At 36.7% G+C, this 19014-nt stretch overlaps 2 protein-coding genes across 5 annotated transcripts in view; both read left to right on the top strand.

The window, feature by feature from the left end:
* Positions 1–19014, top strand: part of LOC105830869 — a 64663-nt gene that overhangs the window by 20051 nt on the left and 25598 nt on the right. For 2 of the 4 annotated variants that reach the window (XM_012670521.3, XM_012670519.3), the window contains exon 1: positions 8474–10324. The exons of the other annotated variants lie outside the window; for them this stretch is intronic. The gene's annotated coding sequence lies outside the window, so the exon portion shown is untranslated. Of the gene's footprint in view, positions 1–8473; positions 10325–19014 lie in introns of those variants that run through there. 4 annotated transcript variants of the gene reach the window in all.
* On the top strand, positions 3575–8312 carry LOC105830871. Its single transcript, XM_012670525.3, has 2 exons — positions 3575–5288; positions 7512–8312. Exon 2 carries the CDS (start codon positions 7630–7632, stop codon positions 8104–8106), a length of 477 nt encoding a protein of 158 aa, XP_012525979.1. The 5' UTR covers positions 3575–5288; positions 7512–7629; the 3' UTR covers positions 8107–8312.

The raw sequence follows: 19014 nt of genomic DNA, 5'->3' as shown, positions 1-19014 counted from the left end.
ATATTGGCGAGAACCCGAGATTCATCCTCACGCGCACGTGCCTATTTTTCGTAGCGTTGACGCGCGCGTCAACGGCACTCCACTCTCGTTCTTCGATTTATCTGTATAAAAGATCAAGGCGCTTGGAAACGCGCGCCGCTAACAAATGTATCAGGAATATTTAATTTTTTGGCGAGGGGAATAAAAATTATTTAATTGACCGAATTCTTTCTCTCTCTCTCTCTCTCTCTCTCTCTTTCTCTTTTTCTCTCGGAAGACTCAACTTTATCGACGTGACTGTCCGATGGGACAACTCCTTTTTACTATTGCGGCGGGAAACGAATATCTTTGTGTGTTTGGCTTTCTCAATTTAATGGAAACCGCACAATTTCACGCGGATAATAGAAATAAGCCGGCACGATGCAAACGTCTGACATAAATTGTACCTGACACGCGCCGATTCGTCCAACAAACCCAGATTCGGACCGCCGAAACGATTCCCGCATTTTGTGACGCTCGCGGAGAGAAAATTTGCGCCCGCAGTCAGGAAATTTATAGAGGCAATCGGACGGATTGCCTTGATTATTAGCTGAAAGTCCTTGTGAATAGGGTAGCACTTGGAGATAGCGACTACAGGCACCCATTGACAACGGTGAATAGCAACAGCTCTGTGGAGTACCCTTTACTCGAGGATCGATTGGCAATATGTAATGCACCGTCTGCCGAGTAGGTTAATACATCTTGTTACGTGGGTGTTTATATTGCGTCGCTCTTGTCATGCTGAAAGGAAATGGTATCATATATGCGCACGTGCGCCGGGTTTATTAGTGCGTCTGCTAATATAATAGATCGCGCGCGTTGTGTGCTATCTATTACATTCGCAGGAGTTCTCCCCGTATATAGCTTCGCGAATGCGTTATGAAGACGTCATAATCCTGCAAAAAAGGCCACGTACGTTGATGAGCACAAATCGCACGTCGAGTATAATTACGAGGGGGAGGGGGGGGGGGAGACACGAGAATCGTGGCCGAGGCATTATTTCGCTAAACGTGCACGCGTGCAAGTTGGCAGAAGAAGAAGAAGAAGTAGAAGGCCGCAAATAGCCGCTTAGAGATCCTAGGCTTTGTCCGCCTGACGTATTTCCGACCGTGATAAAGATCATCGAGTTCGCCTCGTCCTTTTCATGCACCTTCATCCTCTCGACCGGTCGACCGTTGTCATTTTCACTCGAGGCCGCCGCGCCGCGCCGCGCCGCGCCGCATCGCGCGAACAGCTTCTTCATAATCATCGTGAGTAGCAGGCGGAGGTTATTAGCGGCGGAAACAGGCTAACGAAATGGAACGATGACCGTGCACATTTCAGAGATCCGTAGAAGTGGGACGGGCAAAGGGCACATTATAGACGTGGGTTTTTCGAAGAAGATCGAAATGCGGCTTGCCGTAAAAGGACGGTAAGTAGGTAAGTAGGTGTGCAAGAGCGAGGAGATGCTACTGTTTTTTCGTTAACGCCACCGTCGTCGGTCGTCGCACACACGTCGGCCACGCGAACAGCCGCCTTCGCGATTTTGATTGCGATTTCTTCGGCGAACACAATGGTACATATACGTCGCGGGTGTCCGCACAATAACGTGTTAATAGAACTTTCCACGGTAAATTTAATAGTTCGGTTAGACCGTTTTTACCGGTGATAACAGACAGACGGACAGACTGGGCGCGATGGGCGTTAGGCCTTAAGAGAGATACAGGTTTCACTCATTAAAGTGAGATTTTCTGTCGTATACAGGAGTTGGACGAAACTCGATTTACGGTGTGCCGTTACATACGTACACTGTTTGTGCATCTACCAGTTGCGCACGCGGCGAGACGATGAAGCGTGGAAGTACGGACTTTAATTAAGAAAAAAAAGTAGATGTATGTATATATATAAGAGGGAACTAATTATGTGCATTAACTGCGGAAGATTGGAAATTATGATAACGTAAACGCGAGTGCGCTCGGGATGTAATTATTTCGTAGAACGGTTGTTCGGAGTTTATTTACAGTCGATTAGCGCGTAGCAGGCCGCGCCCAAAAATTAGTAGAACACCACCGCTGCGTGGCATTCCCCGGAAAAGCATTACGAAACAATGCGGGAGGCTAGAAGCGTAAAGTCCGTCCGCGGTAAATTAATTGGCGCTACTTAAAATCACCGTCGCGTTGCGGCGTTGGTTGTCGCGCTAAACTTTCTCGCGGCACACGTCGCGCATAAGTTGGCTCTGAGAAATTGGCGGACGGGAAAGAATAAAAGTACCGATTAGCTTATGAATGAATTCCGGCAATTAACAGAAACGCATGGATAAGTGGCACGGCTTTCCTCGTCACCCAGGGGGTACCGTGCCTGGACGCGTTCCCGTTTTTTTACATGGCGGGAATCCCCAGGAGGCCTACACCATGTCACACGTTCGGAGACGTGTGGAAAATGATATGAATGCGAAAACAGAAGAATTACACGTCTTACTCAAGTTATCATTTCTATTGTCGTACTCATAATCATTGTTCGTGGATGTGAGCAAAACCTCGTAAGAAAGTTCATATTTCTGACATATTTATTATGTCGCTTACACCGTTGTTAACCGCTCGTGAACGATATCGACAGACACGTATCTTCTCCGTTAACAAATTTTGTAGCGTTTGCTCTCGTATGATAGATTGACCGGTCAAAGTTTCAAGTATTAATTACACGATGATCTTATCAGTTACTGTACAAAATATTCTTGTATTTTCTTGCAAAATTTCTCAAATCGAATGAAAGCATTTGATATAATTTTATAAAATGTAGATATTTTATATACTTACAATGACCATCATGGATTTGTAAGATTTTAGTAGTTTTAATTGTATAACCACGCGTTTAGACATAAAATTGTGCTTACATCACCCTGCACCGCGACGGAAGAAGAGGATTAGTCGTGTTTACCGTATCTCTTACAAAAAGCGTGATGCCATGTCGGCGGAAATTGTGCGTGCACATGCCTTTCGACGTTAATGATCCGTCGAAATGTAATTTTGTCGGGCAGCTTAGGTTTTGTCTTTCTTTTTTACATATTGATTCACTGTTACCCCGAAAGCGACGCTCACTGCGGGTAGATACCGTCGTACATCGTGCACGTTTGATTCTTATGCTGCCGAGATCGTTCATAGCGGAACAAATGGAAAACCTTACATTACTACGACCGATAAACTTCATGTAATATCGGTCTATCTTATAATACGCTAAGCACTTATACCCAATGGATGTAATACCTCTCCGATGCTATCTGACGTACAGACCAATTTGAAACGCAGTCGCCGATAACGCGATCGAGTCTAGGGGTTCGTGGTGCGCGATAAACCGATCACGTGAACTCAAGAGGTGCACACGCTCTACCGGAACGGAGCCTTATATATCCTGGAAGTTATTGATCATCCCTTTGCTTCGGTCAGGTCAGGTCGGTCGTGCCCGGTGCACGTGCGCAGATTCTTTCCGCCCGACGCCGAAGCGCGGAAGCGCTACCTGTGGTTGTGCCTTATTCAACGTTTTTTTTTTTTTTTTTTAGAAGGATTAATCCATAGTGGTAAACATAAGCCAATTTCAGCAAATAAGCTATTGTCAAGTATTTTGTTTTTAATCTAATAATATCGACGTTGCTTAACGTAAAGATGAATTTTTATTATTTGGGAATTTTTATGGAAGTTGTATTGAAGATGATATTGCACATATCAAAGTAGTACTTAAACATAAAAATTTTGGAAGATGTATATAATTATTCACTGCTTTGGTTATTTGAAGGGCATGAAATTTTTAGTGAGTTTAATTTTTGATGCTGGAAAGATATATTCTTCATTAATTATCGTTATGTTTTCAACGGCACAAATAAATGGAAAAATCGTTTCATCTAGTTTAAATATAAACTCACGAAAATCGTAATGATATCGAGATTTGTATTTTTTAATTTTTTTCCTTTAACTTTAAAAAATATAATTAAATTTAGAAAAATAACTCTAAAGAAAATCTATAGAACATCTCTCTCGCTCTCTTTCTCTTCGAGAAGTTCTGTAAAAGAAGATTTGTAGGATTAGGACGTCTGTTAGACGTCTGTTAAACTTTCACGTCGTTGGGAAGCGAAACCGACTATAATTGCGGTCATTTAAAATGAATACTGAAGTTACATTGTGGTTATAAAGTTAATATTTTAGGTTCTACATAATTGAAATTGATTTTAAAAAATGTCGCATTTTCTTTCCGTAATAATTAAATCAATCAATGTAGATACGAATCTAACTTTATCCAACTAACGATTTTTACGAACCTTCTTGCAATGTATGACATAACGGTAACATTTTATTCCTTTTATCTACTAATATTTTATATTTTTCTCATCTGTTGATATCTTATATTTTATATTATTTTAAGAGACACGAGATCTCAATATTTCACATTTCTTGTTACTTCAAAAGACGCATAAAAGTATCATATATCTTTAATAAGCTGAAGCTAATTCTTTGATTCTGTTGACAGGTGACCTTTATTAAGGTAGTTATGTAAATTTTGAAAGTTGTTTTTTATCTTGAAATAAGAGGCAAGTAATGTAACTGTATATGAGAATTTATTCTAAAATCCGAAATAATAGAATGAAAGAAGTTATGAATTCTAGACAACATAGATATGAATAATGATACATACATATTTATAAGTATATCTATATGCACGAGTTCTTTCTGTTTATTACATAATTATTTAGTGAAATTATAATCCATACAGTTTTGCAAAAGAATAGGCAATCGCTAAAAATGTTTTTAATTATTAGACATTTGATTAATTTTAATATATTTTAATATATTTTAAAAATAATTATTTAAAATTTTGTTTTTACATTTTTTTGACGAAAATTTATTTAATTTTATTATTATTATTTTATTTAAAACTCGAGTAGCACCAGATATTCAAAATCTTCGTTTTATAATAATCAATATATAATGTAATTATTTTACAATCGAGTAACACTGTCGATATTACAGAAATATATCAAGTAAGTTCTCAGTTTGCTGAATGGTTAACAAAGTATGACCAGATGGCGGAGTATACTACTTCCAGCAGTTAGTACGTTAGTAGTCAGCCACAGGGGCTGCAGTAGATCATAGTCAGTGCTGCGCAGTTTCGTGCCGTACTATTGGTGTAATAAAAATATTACAGCTATTTAATAGTCCAAATATTAATAGATCATAGAGTATCGAATGAAGGCCAAATATACTCGATCTTGAATATATCACCAAAAACAGATAGTTTGTTAGGTATGTATACGATGTTGTGTACTGATGGTGGATTTACTCGACGCAGAATATGATACTTTCGGTCACTAGGTGGCAATAGCAGACTGATAATCCAGTGAATTTTGTGCTACAGTACATTCATAATATGCTATAGTATATAGAATATATATAATATAGGACTCATTAAAGTAATATGTATAGCATATGTACTATAGTATGGAGTTCACTGCGATTATTGCACGTGTCTGAAGTTAGCATTTCAAAGTTTAGCATCTCATAAAAATACTGCAGAATTACTTGCATCCAGCATAGTTCTACAGTTCTTGATAGATTTCAACAATAGTTTCGTTGAATTACGTATTTTAATTAAATTTTTATAAATGAAATGCTAACTTCCAAAATTACATAATAGCATCTCACCGTATTTCGAATATACGACTACAGAGAAGACTAAATCTATAGAGTTCTATCGTGTAGAGACGTCCTATATCATACGTCAATAATTCTGATGATTAAATTAATAAAAAAAATTTTTTGTTACAAAACATACGTATATATGCATATACGTCTGCGCACGTGGATTTTGGTGTAACTGGCATCTCAGATAGACAAAATTAATTAATTTAAAAAATTTAGAAAGTATTTTTCAACACTTATCTTGATGGAAAACTTGTATTTATAGGTCTAGACATGAGATGCTGGTCGAATATCGACAGTTCTATTTATTTTAACGCAGTTCTCATATTGTTCCGGACGCGTACAATAATTTTCTAAAAAGTTCCGGTGATATAATTAATTAAAACATTTGTTAAACAAGTATTTTGCCCGAAAAACTTGAATTTTGAGGGCTAGACGTGAGATGCTGTTCAAATTTCGACAGTTCTATTTATTTTAACGCAGTTCTCATATTGTTCCGAACGCGTACAATAATTTTTTAAAAAGTTCCGGTGATATAATTAATTAAAACATTTTTTAAACAATTATTTTGCTCGGAAAACTTGAAATTTGAAGGCTAGACGTGAGATGCTGGTCGAATATCGACAGTTCTATTTCTTTTAACGCAGTTCCCATATAGATACGGACACGTATAATAATTTTCTAAAGAGTTCCGGTGATATAAATAATTAAAACATTTTTTAAACATTTAAATTTTTCGGGTGAAACCGGGAGAGACAGGGAGAGACGGGGAGAGACCGGGAGAGACGAGGAGAGACGAGGAGAGACGGGGAGAGACCGGGAGAGACGGGGAGAGACCGGGAGAGACGGGGAGAGACCGGGAGAGACGGGGAGAGATCCGGAGAGACCGGGAGAGACGGGGAGAGACCGGGAGAGACAGGGAGAGACGGGGAGAGACAGGGAGAGACAGCATCTCACGTCTAGCCCTCAAAATTCAAATTTTTGGGGCAAAATAATTGTTTAAAAAATGTTTTAATTGTTTATATCACCGGAACTTTTTAGAAAATTATTGTACGCGTCTGGAACTATATGAGACCTGCGTTAAAATAAATAGAACTGTCGATATTCGACCAGCATTTTATATTTAGACCTATAAATACAAGTTTTCCATCAAGATAGTTGTTGAAAAATACTTTCTAAATTTTTTAAATTAATTAATTTTATCTATCTGTGATGCCAGTTACACCAAATTCACGTGCGCAGACGTATACGCATATATACGTATGTTTTGTAACAAAAAATTTTTTATAATTAATTTAATCATCAGAACTATTGACAGGATGTCTTTAAACGATAGAATATCTATTTTATAGAATATCTATAGATTTAGTTTTCTCTGTGGTCGTATATTCGAAATACGCTATTATGTGATTTTGGAAGTTAGCATTTCATTTATAAAAATATAATTAAAATAGGTAATTTAACGGAACTATTGTTGAAACCTATCAAGAACTGTAGAACTATGCTGGATGCAAGTAATTCTGCAGTATTTTTGTGAGATGCTAAACTTTGAGATGCTAACTTCACACACGTGATTATTGCCCATTGTATGACATTTTGTATTAGCAAAATGTTGTCGCAGTCATCATTTAAAATGAATAAGAATAAAATAAATTATTAGTTATGATAAGTATTAAAAACGCGAGTCAAAATGCTTAACATGGAAAAAATTAAATTATATGTAATAGTTTGTTAATAGATTATTTAATGTAATTATAACTTATTAGTTATAAATATTAATTATATTAATTACTGCGAATGATTGAAAAGAATATTTATTGCTTTCAGGACATTACATATCTTATTTAATATTAAAAAGGAATAAGAGTGAAGCAATTTAAAGTAATATATAACAACTAAGTAGTTCATTAATTGTGTTAATTTTTTTGTACAACATATATAAAAAATGGGAAAAATAAAGAGGATACCGAGACCGTTTATAAAAATCAAGCGTCTTTCGAGAAGAAAGAAAATGATTCTACTAGCTCGCGAAGCTAAGACGTATGTACGCTGGAAATGGGAATGGGATAAAATGCACTCTACTTTGGAAGCTACAATAAACTTTGGAACGCTGAAAATTACCGCAGACCCGCAAATCGATATAGATTATGTAAGGAGAATGTCAATAGTGTCGATTTACGATCGTAATTACAGAAATCCCACACAAGAAAACATTTCCGAAGATTCCGTGCATATCAGACCCGACGTAACGCATAAGTTGGATAATTTAAATGTCGGCGATGAAAGTGAAGGTATTTGTAATGTAAATACATCGCAGCAGGATATCGAATCCGATATTTTGCAGAGAACTTCTGTCCTGTATATAAGAGATAGCAATGAGCCAAATATATATGATAGAATAAAAAATATTATTATGTCATAGAACGTAATACAATGTAAATGAACCAAGCCTATTTTAAAGGTGTGTACCTGCGTATATTTTATAATATTTAACATAATATTATGCGATTATTTAATCTTATATTAATTGTGTAGAATCACAATGTTTACACTCTTGTATTAACTGTGCGAAAGTGAAATTATAAATAATTTTAAAAATTATTTATTAAATACATGTTTAAGTTATAATTAAAAAGTAATTATTTAAAACTTATAAAAAATTTATTTATACACATTAGAGAAGATAATTAATATTTATATAATAATAATAAATTAAATTTATCATGCTTAACAAGATATTTAGAATGAATATTAGTACTTTTTCCATAATTTGTATTTGATTTTTTTTTTTAAATATGATTTTTAAGACAGGTAAAATTAAATTACAAAAGATATAATTAATATCATCTTTAATAATTATTAAACGATACACGTGCTTGATGAGGTAGATGAGCAACTTCTTTACAAGAAAGTATATTGGGTTGCCTAGCAATAAGGCTTGATGAGGTCCACGGCCTTGAGTCTATGAATGTGGAACGTGTTCCAATTCAACTGAAGTATGAAAAAACGCGGAAAAAATATTCGATTGACCATGCGCTTAGATTTCTTTCGTTTAATCTAAATTTCGATAATTATATATAACAATCCAGAATTTCGATAACTATATCTTGATTAGTTTGTTTCTAAAATAGTTTCTAAATCTTTCAAATTTACATTCCAGAAAATCTATATTTTTATCTGTTCGTAATCTGTTTTGATCAAATTTAAGATGTTATGTTTTTGAAGAGCTGATCGGAATCCTACGCGCACGCCTCAGTACGCTGATAAGAATCAAATCTTGTCATTTTAAGCACTTGCAATTTATATAAGCAAGGCCAACTATAGCGGTGAATTTTTGTAGAGATATTTATGATTATCATATGTTTCGTCGCTTATTTAACGCGTTTATATTTTTAAGGAAATTCTTTTACTACGAGCTCGTACGCACGTACTGTCCACGGTCGAGGTGCTTCGATGCAACTCGATGCTTCAGAATCGATTATACAGCAAGGTTGTTATCGAGGTTTCATGTTTCGGCTCGAAGCCGTACTACACTATAGTTATAAAGTACCGGTTTTTGGACGTTCCATACTGAATAACACCATCATCATAAATTATAAACTCGTTAGAATGTAACTTGTGTGTACATTCGATATTCCTTAATCTTTTTTCCTCTCGCTCCTTTTCTCTGTCAGCTTCTCACATGATGATCTATTCGGAATAAAGTGGGAAAAGTTTTCTGAGTAAAACAAAATCTTAATATTCTTTTTTTACACATAAATGTGTTGAGGTGAAACTAGTTATTTATTGCTTAAAAACGAACTAAACGTCAAATATGAAAATAAAGATCGCATAAAAAAAAAACTGTCAATTGGCGACTGCGATCTAGTTGAAGGATTCGATGGGGCGTTAATAACGCCAAGTAACCAATTACATTACGACGATCAAACACGATTAAAATCCGACGATTGCGGCGACAGTCTTTGCGATCCGCTGTCATGTTTTATTTAAATTAACGGAGATAGAAAGCTTGCTTAAACTAAGCTTGGCTCCTCGATCGGTTTTACGGGCTAATTGCACTCGGCAGATCTCCGCCTCGTATGTAGAGCGGTCCAAAGCGACGCAGGGAGAGATAACGCGTTGAACCGGTCGTCGGAAGAGCGGTCGAGCGTTGCTCGCGCGCGGAGTGGAGCGGAGCGGACGAGGAGATGCAACAAAAGGCACGTTGGGGCCACGTTGGGTCGGGCTTTGGAATGGAACTGGAAACGAAAGGCCCGCGGAGGCACGGGCGGGGAGCGCTTGGATGCCAAGCGCATGGTATACGTGTGTCGATGCAAGTACGGTGACGGTACACACGCCGACCGGAGCGGCCGGAGGAGTCGGTCAGTCAGTCACTCAGTCGCAGTCGCAGTCGGCGAGTCGCTCTCGACCGCGCGGCGCGATCGCGTGGGCGTCTTGCTTCTTCTCCTCTTCTTTGTCGCTTATTCTTTTCTTTTCTTTTTTAATTTTTTTTCATTCTATTCTGTGCGCGGTGTTTTATCTTGGTGACGAGGACTTAACCGGGTAGGGCTCGCCTTCGTCTCTCTCGCCAACGGGATTATTCTGCTGTCGAGGCGGAGCGCGCCATGCCGGCTGATCTCTGAGAGCCTGAGAGGAAAGAAGTAAGAATCTTTGGTTTATCTTATCGATTAAAAAGAAACATTATAAGATAGAGATTCTGCAAAACTCGTACGAGGAATTCGGAGACGGAGCGAGTCGAGGTCGGCGTTTGCCTCGCAAGATCCGCTTCGGATATATGAAGTTGCGTGTATTTAAGGTCGAGTCTTAAATTGTGTGTAAAATTAATTCATTCCACTGCGCTGCATATTGGCAATAGTAAGTGAAAAACATGATATTCCGGATCGTGTTCGAAAAGCGGATTCGAGGCAAACCTTTCGACGGAAACTTCACCGCGCGTATCACTTCCTTTCCTTTTTTATTTTCCGTCGAGTAGACAATGTGTGATCCAGAACAAATACGAGATAAGCACATCCATGACGCATGTAAGAATCGTAAACTGATGGAATTCCATCGGTATACTATTCATCGGTGATAATTTTCATTCAAAATTGTTTCTGTGCGTGCAATGTGTACGTTAACACAATAAAAGTTATAGAGAAAATATAGAAGAAAAATTATTTGCTTTAATAAATCTATATGAATTCTAATTTTTTTATTGTACACACACACACACACACGAGATAGAGGAAAATGTAATACTTGTGTATTTAAAGATTGTAAATATATATATTCTTGAATCATTTATGTATTTAAGACTTAAAAATCAACATTAGATAAGAAACTTTTATATGAAACACATTTTTTATTACTCTATAAATATAAATCGCTGAGAAATGGAAAAACAATACAATAAAAACAGTTGATATAACATTTGATACAAAAATAGTTAAAATTTTTATATTACAAGAAAAAAAATTTGAAACTTATTAATTAATTAAATATTTTCTGTTCGTTTTTTTTTTGTTGAGTTTTAGAAAAATATTAAACTAGAAATATTTATTATCGCATTCGTGAGATTAATTTGATAAGGATGTCTAACATCAAACTTTAATTCAACGTCTTTCATCGATGTACAGTTAACAGCACGTAACATAAAATTTTTTATTGAAGACTGATGTTAAGTAAACTGTATACATACGCAAATGCTTGTTGGCCATCATTTGAATATTCTACGTTAGATTGCTTATGAATATACAAACATGCTATAAAAGAAGTATTACATAAATGAATTTTAGTGTCGCTTCTTAATTTTATTAATTATTTTTGAAACTCTATTTTTAGTAACAATATTTTTAGTTTCTTTATTGGAAAATTAAATTTATATAAAATAAATTATTTTGCTTCTTTCCTACTTTTGTAGAGTTTTCAATATAAATAAATAACTGAACAGAACATTTACGTTCGCAGGATTTTACACTGAGAGAAAAGTGATAATTTAACTATAATTGCATAGCAAAAAAATTATAATTAGAACCTCTATGTAGTTATTTTGCTAAAATGTTGCTAATAATAATAACATGTGTTTATAATTCCGTTAACTAAAAAATTTTATTACAAATTATATAATGATAATTTTATATATTAATATAAAATTATAATTTTATATATTAATATAAAATTTGATATGATTAGTATAAATAAAAGAAACATTTTTATATAATGTAATATAGTTAATGCAGTTACAATTATAGTAATAAATATAACGATTTTTTAAATCTTTATTTATTATTTATGTAGTAATAACTATAATTTTTATGGTCAAAACTACAAGTATATGGTTGATAGAAAATGACCACAATTATAGTTAAATTATGGTAATTGCAATAATTTTTCTGTCAGTATAGTCTCTTGCATGAATCAACAATTAATTTAAATTTGATTTTTTGTACTCATTCAGATTTCACTTCGTCTCGACTTCCTGTTGGCTTTCGCAAGCACATTTTTTCGCAACGCACTATTACGCACTATCCGCCGTTATGATAAAGCGGTTGATTAATCTAACACCACGTGATAAAACTTGCAGCTTCTACTTTCGAACAGACCGCGTTGCGCGCACGCGATAGTCGGTGCGCACGTGCGTCTGGATTTACGCACGAATAAATCCTTAAATCGCTCTTGCGTTTAATGCCACGTTTTGCGCCGCTACCGCGTTATTGTCTCTTACGATACGTCACGTGCGGCCAAGGTTCCCCGGGGTTCTTTTCACGAAGGACAAAAGACGTACACTGACGAATGTCCATGTTACAATATAATTTATAATATCTCTTTCATAATTTTTCTTTCTGCTTTATCCCTTACTTGTCAGATATCTCTTATCGAATTAAAAATTTTTCATTATTCACTTGCGCGATGGAGAATGACTCAAAACTCGGAACAAAGACCAAAATAATTGAGATTTATTATGAATCGGAATTTATCCTACTTACTGTCATTCACGATGACTCTTGACTATGTCTTGACTCATTCTTCTTCTCTCGAACAACGCTTGAATTCTCTTTAAGCATAGCATGCACAATACCGAACCAAGTCATTTACCTAATAATAATGGCTCTATTCATAACGTCTCAATCCTTTCGGCTAGGATTACTTGTGCATAAGTGCACGTCATGAAAATGTGCAATGCGCAGGATGCCCCTGAAACAGATCGTTAAGAGGGAGGAAACCGCATCGTACGCGCCTTGAAAATTAAAAGAAAAAAATTATTCAGTCATTCTGTCCGCAAATACCTTTTATTTCTGCGGCAGAAATATTTCTCTACATTTAAACATATACTTTGAATGGAACAAAACAAAAAAATCATTAATTAATTCTATTTAGCATAGTATTGTAAAGTATTTTGTACAATAAACGCGCAGAGAACGCATAAACTTTAGCTTGACTCATACTGCAGCAGATTTCCATATGCGCAGTGGATTCGCTCGAGTTCTCGTTCAAAATAGTCCGTCATTTATCAATCTGTGGTTAATCATTTATGTTTACATGCTATTAAACATAAATGCTTGTTAGTTTCGCGCCGCGTTCCCGCAAGAATCCTTTCATGACAGATGTGAAATAGCATCTTCAACTTGTTTTATCTCCCGGCTGGTTTCTCATTGTGCTCCAGTGTTACCCGTCGGATCCTACATCTCTCTTGTTTATCATCCTGCAATTAATCAATTCTATCGGCGTGATATTTTCCATTAATATAGGAACGATTCTGCGTAAGCGCAACACACGTACGCGTTCAGCTTAATTAATCCGCCAGCAAATATTTACATGCGCAGCAGACCACTCATTGGAGTTTTCCAACGTACTGCGATTTGCATTTTGTAACGCACAATACGTAAGATATGTAAGATGTCTCTTACTATACTTTCTATATATATATGCGCGCGCGCGTGTGTGTGTGTGTGTGTGTGTATCAGATACTGTAGCGGAGGGCAGGATGGGAAAAAACGTGCGCGTAATGTTGGTTCGGTCTCTCATCGCTTAACTAGGAATGCGAAGAAATGTTGGCAAACTCTCGAAGTATCGACGTACCATTGAGAACTAGCCGCGCACTGCAAACTGCAACAAGTGAAAGTACACGAATAATTGCGCGCGGTGATTATGTTCGAAACCGTTCGCGTCACGTAGCAGTAGTACCATTGTGAAATTTTTCTGCGTCTCGATATGGAATATTACGTTACCGGTGTACCGGCGTAGAATGCAAAGTTTCACGTTACTTGATAGCGCTACGTAAGGAACATTTCCAACTCCTACGTATACATTCCGACGGCCTGGATGTGCCGTAGAGCGCCGTAACGATTCGTTAAGACTTCTTACAAAATGCCTTGAGCTCAGCCGATTAATATATTCATAATATATTTTCGCGAGATTGTTCTTTCTTCGTCTTGCGTTATAATCAGCGTTATAATCAAAACGGAAACGAGTCATATCTCTATCCGCAAAATCATCGTGCGCTGTGGATTTCGCGCGTCAGTGAAAAGTTTCACTTGTGCTCGATGTAGAAATCATCATTATTGAAATAGTCGCTACGTGCGGTCTAAAGTATGTACTTACAATTAGTCCGCGGTATGTTGCGAACGAGCGCACGTTTACGGGGATTCCCTAATATCTCGTTTTACGTACGAAATTAGCTTCCGGATGTTAGAGAAGAGAGAAAGAGAGACAGAGAAATATATACGCACCCGCACAATATCGCCGCAATTAGTATCGTTAAAGAAATTAATAATGCATCTGCCGCTCGCGTTTTCAGACTTTCTATATAATTAGCGCGTAATCTAAGTGGCAGTGAGAGCGGGTGATTTATGGCTGAAGATAAGAGCGATCGGTCGCAGAATCTTGTCTTTCCACAGCGGGAAGGTTTCGCGTTGTGCCGCCGATGGAATTCGCTTTTCCTGCTTTTACGAGGACCTATTGGTGGGACTCTTCTCTCTTTCTCTCTCTTTCTATCTCTTTTTCGTTGACTTAACACTCGATGGATCCATCGATGGAGGAATGAAAAGTGCAAGCGCAATTCTTGCGCAGTTCTCACCGCGGATTTTCAGCCGCGGAAGCAAAAATGAAATATGCACACAACTTATCGACATGCACGCCCCATCGCGCCTCTCGTCTCTCGAGATTTTCTACTCATCATCGGGAAACGCCCCGGAAACCGCAGTCACGCGTAGAAAGTTCGACACGTTTATCATTATTTTTATCGTGTAGCCGTATATCACACACAATGGAAATAGTGAAAACCAGAAAGTAAATTAACGCGCTCATTTTTGCTTATATTTATTTACATTTATATTGAAATTCTGACAACAGGATGAAATATTGTAACCGCGTTACGCGTCAAGAGTTTAGAACGTGTACATAAAAATGATTTTTCGTTCTTTTTTCTGATGCAAAGGATTTTATAGCTCTCGTATTTTTCGTCGAACGTATTTTAACACGTGTGTGTGCAGCCGTTATATTATCAACAATTATCTCATAAGAAAAAATTGGAAGAATCAGAGAGAGAGAGAGGAGCAGATAGTATCTTTCAAGCATGGGTAAAATTTTTAATTAAACGTTTTCACTGAACTGATATAACAGTACTTTTGCATTTCAATAAGAGATAAATCTATGACTCGTAAACCAAGCTTTAATTGGGATATTTAACAGCGAAAGAATTAAATGGAACGGAGAGATAGAGATTCTCGCGCGAGCCTCTGCATTGTTCTTTATTACTTGCAACTTGCTGAGGATGATATAGGTACGTGAGAGAATTTGCGCACAGTAGAGAAGAAAATCTTACGCGCTCGTGCCTCTTCGGACCTATATGTGAACTTGGCACCCGACTTTCATAAAAAAATTTTTTTTAATACGCATTCGATTGTACCTGGTTTGTACCCGTTTGTACTACTTTGGTTTGTACCTGAAAGGAGTAAAAGTTACAGGGATTTAAAAAATCGTCAGCACCCCACTTTGAGACAGAGTAATCTACCAAGTGCCATTCGATTAAGCATTGTTTGTACCTGTTTGTACCACTGCCGGTTTTGTTTGTACCCTTAAAGGGGTGATTGGACCGAATTTAAAAAATAGGGGTTGGTGCTATCTTCGCCAATTTTGAAGATAAAACAAGTAATACTTTCTATAATTTAGAAAATATTTCTTATTTGAAATAAATATTATTCATTTTCTATAAAATATGTTATTGGTACTATTTGAATGAATATTTATTTGAGTTAAGTATTCTTTTCTGCAAGTGCATAGGTTTCCCGCAGGGGACCACTTATCGGGGCGGCCGGCACCGCCAAGCTCTTCCGCGGGTACAGCGAAAAAAAATATTTTTTATGAAAGTCGGATGCCAAGTTCACATAGGTCTTCTTCGGTAAACGAAAGTTGGTACGACGAGATGTTTGTTGGTGGAAGGTCCCGAAGTTCGCTTGAAGGTTTCGACTGCGAAGAGGGAAACGCCTGTCTGGCGCGGACGTGAGCGTTTATTTTCTGCGATAGCACGCTATTACAGGAACGAGTACTTGTGACGCGAGAATCGTAATGACTGATTACAACCTCATAGCTATAAAATAATATTAATAAAAAATAAATTGAGTAAAGTATTCTTATTGTTATATCTTTTATATATATAATTCGTTAAACTTTGTTGAGATTTTTGGTTATGACAATTTTGTACAAATGTTCAAAGTGTGTACAGATTTTGGAGAAATTTGGAGAAATAATTTTTTCCTCGAGAATTCGTGCACTAGAGTACTAGATACTGTCGATTCTTGCTTCGATTTTATTTCGTAATGAAACCTTGCATTGCTTTTCTCCTTGTGATGCAATGCTCGGCAAGTTGTAATGCGCACTCCTAACGGCAATAGTATTCCGATTTCGCAGCTGTGCGATTAGGCGAAACGGATCATCATTCATTTCCAGATGATTTCAGCGTCGATCAACGTCCCGGATCGATATTCTCTCGAGGCGAATTATCGGACGTCGTGCGCGAATGACTTCATTAAATTAATAGCTCTTTATGTTAATTGTCCAAGAAGGCCGTTAGCTGTGAAAGCCACGTAATTTAATAATTACGTAGATTGAATCAGTTTTCAGGTGGCGAAATCTTTGCACGATCGTCGCTCTCTTGTGATGTTTCGCAAGAACATAAAGCATCTTCACGCGATGCATCTATCACCGATCAAACTTTCAATCTTGTAGACATACATCGTACATGTATGCTTTCCCTATAAATTTTGCGATGTTTCCTTAATTTTGAAAAAAAAAAACGATCTTCTTAGCTCTCTTTTCAATTTAATAATTTTTAGAAAGACTATTATTAAATAGTTAAAATTACACATGATGAAGATGTAGATTTTTCAACATGGATAACAAGATATTAGCGATTTCTAAATGAGTTTTATTTGTGATGTTTTTTTGGAAAATTATTATGGAAGCTTTTTTAGTATATAAAAACTATTGAGAGACAATTATTTTTGTCTATTAATAAATGATAATTATACGATATTTTTTTCTTATCGGGACAAAATGTCACCTCTTTTGTGCTCTTTGACGCCATGCCGTGCCAAAGTTGGTTCATTCTTTCAAGTATATTACCAGATAGAAATAAGCTGCGTCGTGGAACTCGAGCGTGGAACACGGAGCGATTCCCGTATGCAGGAAAGATGATAGGCTCTTCGAGCTCAATTCTAAATTTAGGCGTCTCGCCTGTTTTTATAACATTTTTTAGTCGGACGCTTTTAAGCCACGCAGCGGGATGCGTTCGGGACGCACACTGCAACTTCCGGTGCAACGCAGCGTAAGAATAGATAAAGCAGTAGTAACGCATTTGTTTATTCTCCGTGTACAATTTTTATTTTATTTCTACTTCTGTTATCTCAATATTTAATATTAAACTAATTAATATTATTTACATCACGCATACCGCAAAAGATTTTTATAATCGTCAAAAAAATTAATCAATAAATAATTATATAAATTAAATCACAATTTTTTTTGTATGATTTACTGTATTCGAATTATTAGTTTATTGGGAATAATTTGTTGGGAATTTAGGAACGAAGAAACTCCGGATTGTAGCGCTTCGTGCTTTTGTTTCGAAACACTTTCCCCTGTTTCTTCTGGGAGTAAAATGCCAGCATTGCCAGCTGAAAGGTCATCTCTATCGAACGACACTGCTTAGCTTCACGATAGCAGGAGTATTGTTTTGCGATTAATCGGGAAGCGAACTTTGGTACTGCAGCACCGAGTTTTCCGCATAAGTAAAAGAACAATTAGCACACTGATTCGGGCCTGATAGTGCTAGAAGAAATACAGATTCACATATCACGTAACAATAGATCACATGAATAAAAATGAGGGAAATATTTTTTTCTTTATAAGAGAAGCAAACAGAAGCAAAACCATGTGCTCAGATGTAAAAGCAGGAAGCAAACACGTATCCTGGGTCTTTCACGAAAACAATTCTATACTTTTGTAATTTCTTTGTAATTATACGGCGCTGGTTTTATCGTGAGACGTATCGTTAATCCGATAATATAAAATTATGCAATTAATTTGATGATCAAAGATATATTTAATTAATTATTAATTTCATTAATGTAGTGATTTAATTAACAGTACACAGTCAAATATTACATTTTTAGCTGTGATAAAACATCGTTTTTGTTATTCATACTGTTATTCATACTTAATAAGGAGCTTCAAAGAGAAAGATTGTCAGTATTGAGGAATAGTCGACGTTAGGCGCTGAATCGAAACACTACTGTGTAATTTCTCTTTCGAGCATAGAACTTATACTTTCCACGCGCGATGATAGATCAGAGACGCTTACACACCCAATAATAGTAAATATAGCAATAAAGCGCAAAGAAACACTAGACGCTAAGTAAATGAAAAGACGAAGAAAAGAGAGGAGCAAAGAAAATAATTCCGGGAGGGAAGGTGTAACGGGACGACGCTCGTCGATAGCAATTATATTTCGCTTTCTCGGGAGGACGTCCGATAGTTGCGCTTCAATCTGCGAGCAGTTGACTACGGAGGATTTTATTATACTACAGCCGAGCATTCGATACTAAATTACTTAATGACGATTGGAGAGCCAAAGAGAAGGAGATAACGTGTAAAAGGAACCCCGCGAGAAAATGCAGAGGGAGAGAGAGAGACCCGTGGGAAAGCGAGTGAAAGCAATTTTTCATCACGACTCCAGCGTATAACCCTCGTTGCCAATTGAGCGATGGTGTTGGAGATAAACGAGCGAGCGAGTAGAACGACGAATAAAGGATTGTTGTCCGCGACGTTGTTTCCCAAATGGAAGCGCCATTAA

Source organism: Monomorium pharaonis, chromosome 4 (genome assembly GCF_013373865.1).
Source record: "Monomorium pharaonis isolate MP-MQ-018 chromosome 4, ASM1337386v2, whole genome shotgun sequence".
Lineage (NCBI taxonomy): Eukaryota > Metazoa > Arthropoda > Insecta > Hymenoptera > Formicidae > Monomorium > Monomorium pharaonis.
This window is presented reverse-complemented; position numbering and strand designations above follow the sequence as displayed.

Bases quoted from the DNA above. Each gene is read 5' to 3' on its own strand.
- LOC105830871 (XM_012670525.3), top strand. From the start codon at position 7,630: ATGGGAAAAATAAAGAGGATACCGAGACCGTTTATAAAAATCAAGCGT.